The 5,464-nt window shown below is 46.6% G+C and overlaps 1 protein-coding gene across 1 annotated transcript; it reads right to left on the bottom strand.

Annotated features, from left to right (window-relative positions):
* Window positions 1–2,585: 2,585 nt before the first annotated feature.
* On the bottom strand, window positions 2,586–4,295 carry LOC124668099 (probable serine/threonine-protein kinase PBL25). Its single transcript, XM_047205296.1, has one exon. The coding sequence runs from the start codon at window positions 4,252–4,254 to the stop codon at window positions 2,821–2,823; it is 1,434 nt and encodes a 477-aa protein (XP_047061252.1). The 5' UTR covers window positions 4,255–4,295; the 3' UTR covers window positions 2,586–2,820.
* Window positions 4,296–5,464: the final 1,169 nt, after the last annotated feature.

The raw sequence follows: 5,464 nt of genomic DNA on the forward strand, positions 1-5,464 counted from the left end.
CGCATTAGAAAAAAAAAAGACAAAACTAGACCTATTAACGCGGCATTTAGTTACTTTTTTCTTGCTTGATACTAAGGCAGCTTGCAATTAATCACGTAAGACGGAAATGTATGAAAAAGAAAATGGATAAACGAAGTTAGCACCTCCAGGGTCACCAAGGTCGCTCGTTGGGCTCGCGCGCCTGGTGCGGTAGTATTCCGGTACATTTGGAAACTCTTACACACGTTATCATAAGTAATAGCGTGCCGACATCTCGCGTGATAAACACTTATTTTCGCGGAGGAAAACTATTATTACATAGAAAATGGCAAAATGTTGCGTCCACGTCAAAATAAAAGTAATACTATGGACATGGTAGCCTGCTGCAGGATTGCTACAGCCGGCGCCATGGAGGAAGATGGACGTCGCTCCATGATACTCTTCTCAATTGTCGGCTGTGTAAAGCGTGCAACAACCTATGCAGGCGGCCGTTTTGCCTTGCCTTTAGAATAATCTGAGTAGTTTTGTGCTCAATATTAACCTCGATGGAGCTAGGCTGATAGGCTCGGTCTTATGGCGAACGACTGGCGACGACTCCCATAGTAATTAAGTCTTCGCTCAGGCAGCATAAAGGGACATTTGGAAAATTTTGCCTTCTGAGGATGACACGTAGTAACTGTCTAACAGTAGCTCTCGCAGCGCGTTGAGTCCATGTATATTTAGTGGAGCTATATTTTTTTGAACACATTTAATGGAGTTATATGTAGAAAATACTATAAGCTTTCAAACGAAAAGTTCTCATATGACAAATAGACTACTCCGTGCATGCTCTCCCTATCATAGGTCCTATGGTTGACATGTAGTAATTGTTTGACAGTAGCGGGTTAACTTTGGCATGAGTAACCGCTTGAAAGTAGCTCTAGCAGTGTATGTTTATTTAATGAGATCAGGCAGGACAAAGTTCACATATGAAAAGTCAAACCAAGTAAATTTTGATCGAACTAAAATAATCTATCAACAAATATAATATTTTGCAGATACCGTGATGAAAATATATTTTATTATCTATCTAATGATATTAAATTTGTATTTTGCATGTTAATAATTTTTGGTAAAAGCTTAGTCAAACTTGAAATAGTTTGAGTTTCTAAAAATAATATAAGTCTTAAGCTTTGGGATGGAGGTAGTATTCACTGCATATTCTCTATCATAGCCCTTAATCTATAGCGGGTTTACCTTCCGAGGTTGACATGTAGCAGGATAAGTCCATGGTGTCTTGATGGTCAAGGCGGGAGATAATTTGATGTAGGACATTCCGAGGCATTAGTAGTATATATTATTCTAACATAATCACTTGGAGTAGTATAATAGAAATAGAAAAAATGAATATAGGTAAAATCTCAAAACAAATTGATAATGAAGCTTTAGTGAGCATAGAAGTCATATTCAATGGCAAACCTCTACCATTTAATATATTCCGTAATTTTATGAATCAATACATTTGCTTATTCCTCATTCATGCGCATGTCGCCCATCATCAAGTATTCGAGAAGCCATTGCAGACATCATATTGCTCAACTTATGTGGCATTGCATGTAGTTGTATGTAATACTTATGCCACTCCTTCTATGGTTAGTCTAAGGGTGTGTTCGGTTGAGTTGTGGATTCTGAAAAGTTGTTGTGAACTGTAAAAAAAATGTTGTCTGGAAGTTATTTAGTTTAGCAACTGTGAACCGTGGATTTGGTTAGAGATTCTGCGGTTCTAATCGAGAAGTTAGCTCGAAAAACTCAACCAAACACAACCTAAGAATATCTCAGGTGCAACCCAAGGCTAGCACACATCATGACACTATTCAATAGTCTATGAGTCAATTAAGAATTAAGCTATTTATCACGTCGTGATTTGTGCTAACCTTGAGCAGGAACGTGGTAACAATTGCACGAGAGTGAGATTTTACTATTTACATATGAGTTGTAAGTGAGAAAGATGTCTCATACATCGAATGTTCTTAGCGATTCATAGTAGTTATGAGATGCAACATGGATTGCAAATCGGATTCAATGGCGTCATCTAACTAAGAATTAAATTGGTTTTGAATCGAATGAAAATTAGTCACTTCTTTAATGTTAGGCATACATATGATAGGTTTCGTTGTTGACTGTATTGTTTAGGTGTGATTGGCAAAAAAGTAGTTTACGCTCGACAAAACATATGTAGGGAATAGCGCTATTTGACCCTAGGGTGTAGAATAGTTATTCTACACCCACCCTCTATCTTTGCAACCGTAAATAATTTTTACGTCACATAATTTTCTTTCTTACTTCATAAGTCGAGTAGAACGTAAGAAAAATAGACCTTGCAAATTTTTGTTTGTTTATGTGACATAAAAAAATATGATATAAAATAAGTATTTTCGTTATTTTTTACACTACAATAACTCACATAATGCGTTTTTATGTCGATTTTTGTGTGGTAAGTCTATATGGACGTAATTATATGTATAAAAACATAATTTTATGAATGTAACAACGTAAAAATTATGTTAGGTGTAAAATAACTTTTATTCACCCTGGGGTCTCAAATAGCGTTTCTATATCACCCACCACTATGATATAGGCGTACGTAGTTACCAAACATCGCACAAATATAAGTCTCCCACAACAGTTTACAACTTGGCAGCAGCACGTACGGTTCAGGTTTACATACGAACAACAAAACCTAGACCATAGTAACGAAGCATGCGGTAATTTTTTTTCTTACACAAACGCGGCATGCAGTTAACTAGGAAAGACCGAAATTTACGGAAAATCAAACGGAAAAATGAAGGAAGGAGCGGCACATTATGATTTTGGTGAGTCGTCGTCATGCATCGCTCTCTCGTCGTTGCGTATGATCACGAGCGCCTGCTCGAGGTTGTCCACGACTTCGGACATGGGTGGGCGGTCTTCCCTCTGCGGCCACAGGCAGAGCAACGCCGTGTTCGCCACGTCCTGCAGCGCCTTCAGCTGTCGCGGCGTCGTCCCCAGAGCCGGCCGGCCGTCAAGCACATTCCGCAGGTCGCCGTTGTGTATAACCGGGAGCGTGGAGCTCACCAGGGTCACCAAACCCGGACTGACGGGCGGCCTCCCCGTGAGCACCTCCAGCATGACCACGCCGAAGCTGTACACGTCGCTCGCCGGGCTCACGCGCCTCGTGCGGGAGTACTCCGGATCGATGTACCCGAATGTGCCGACGACCTCCTCCACGGGCTGGCCCTGGTCGCCCGCCGCTCGCAGTACCGCTACGCCGAAGTCGGACAGGTGCGACTTCCAGCTCGCGTCCAGGAGGATGTTGGAGGAAGTGACGTTGCGGTGGATCACCGGACGTTCCGCGAAGCGGTGCAGGTGCAGGAGCGCACGGGACACGCCCAGCAGCGCCTCGAGACGGGCCTTCCAGGACGACGCCACCGGCGACGAGCTAGAGCCCTCGAGCAAGCCCGACAGCTGGTCTCTGAGAGTGCCGTTACCCATGTGGTCGTAGACGAATATGGGACGCTCCCACTCGGAGCACCAGGCGACGAGACGCGCTATGTGGTTGTGGCGGAGAGGGTAGAGGGTCTCGAGCTCCGCCACGAACGCGTCCTCCATGCCCTGGCGCCCGTGCTCGTTCAGCACCTTCACGGCCACCTCCCGCACCCTGCCGCCGCGGTGCAGACGGCCCTGGTACACCTTCCCCGAGAAACCTTCGCCTAGCAGATAAGCCAGGTTCTCGGTCGCTTCTTCAACCTCCGCCCACGTGAGCCTGCTGGGCCTGGGGTGGTAATCGGAGACCAAGCTCGCATGCGCATGCGTGGAGGTGGAGCCAGAGCTGGAGGAGCCCTCCGTCAGTGCCCCGCTGTCTTGTCTGTCAGGAAGGATGCTTTCCTCGACGCGGCGGCGGGTGACGGCGGTATGGAAGGCCAAGGGGAAGAGGCTGAGGTCGGAGGTGATCTTGGCGTTGACATCCCTGAATGCGTCGGAGCGGCAGCGAAGAAAGGAGAGCCGATCTATGCAGGCCACGACAAGTTTGTCCGCCTCCTGTAGCGTGGAGTAGAGCTGGGCGAGCGGAAGCTCCACCTCCGGGTCCTCCGGTAGCGTAGGCAGCATCTTGTGGATCACGGACAAGTAACGCACGAGGTAGGCGCAGTCCTGCTTCTTACGGCGCACCTTGTCCGCCTCCTGCGTGATCTTCAAGATGATCTTGCCGACCCATACGACGAGCTGCGCCACTCCCAGCCCGGTCGCCAACGCCGCCATGACTAGCTCTCTGTGCTCCCTCTCCCGTTAGTATGAACTGCTCGAAGACGAAGATGAATACGATTATACGAAATGGAGGCAGCCTGATGGGGTATATATTATTGGTTTGCCTTGTTGCGGGCGAAACCACGATACCTTACCGGATGGATGGCGGATACACTCGCTTCCGAGGACCGGGTATGCCCAAGAGTTTTCTAGAATTTATCTAACTTCTTTATTCTAGAATTAGTTTTTTTCTCGACAAAGCGAATATGTTAATATCGTGAAGATACAATTACATTCTCTGTTGGTTGTAGTAGCGGACAAAGCACCACCAAGACGGGCACCAGAAATCAATTGTCTCAAAAAGTGACATCTTCAAAAAAGGAACAGTGCACAAACATCTTCATTGCTCTGATCATAGATCATAGATTTTCACTCAGGAGAAAGTCCACTCTCATAGAACAATGTCTTCGATAAGGTTTTTGCTAGGCACCACCAATTAAGACCGTATCTTGGATTTTCACTATAAAAGTTTAGACTTTGGATTTCTCCTATGTTATCACCCCCACTTGCCGATGCCTCCGCTCCAAGTCACGAATCACCGAGCCAAAACCCCATCTTCACCAGGTGTCGAACCACCATCACTAGTCCTCAGATCTCTGCTTCCATGCATTCTCTACGACTGGTTTCACCATGCAACTAAAGACATGTCCCACGATGGCAATAGTATGTAGAGCTTCGCATCGCACCCTCTGAAACCAAACTGTCAGAAAAAACATGGTTGTGTTCCCTAATAGGTGAATACCATATGATCCGGCTATCTCCAGGCGTATCATCCATTGGAGTTTGCCGGCGGAGCCTTCCGGAACTCAACACTCCGGGTAGATCAATGAAGGCAGGCATCAAGCGGATCTTCATCATGGCATGAGACGGATCCTAGGACCGCCTCTTTTATTTGAGCCGTGCCAGCCCCCATGCCACTCACCGACAACCTGCAAGATCCACCAGACCAAACCCTACAAGCATCGAAATGGGCTAGTCCAGTAATGATAAAGGACGATAGAGGAGGTTCGACCCCCACCGGATCTGGCCCTACCACGCAGCGAAGAGGACTAGGGAAGCGACACGGCAGACACCCAGATGAAGATCTAGGGTTCCCACTACCACACGGCCCGGCCCTGCACCTCCACCACTGGGACAGGACCTCTGCCACCACCCCGACTAGGGC

This window comes from Lolium rigidum, chromosome 6 (assembly GCF_022539505.1).
Source record: "Lolium rigidum isolate FL_2022 chromosome 6, APGP_CSIRO_Lrig_0.1, whole genome shotgun sequence".
NCBI classification, from domain to species: domain Eukaryota; kingdom Viridiplantae; phylum Streptophyta; class Magnoliopsida; order Poales; family Poaceae; genus Lolium; species Lolium rigidum.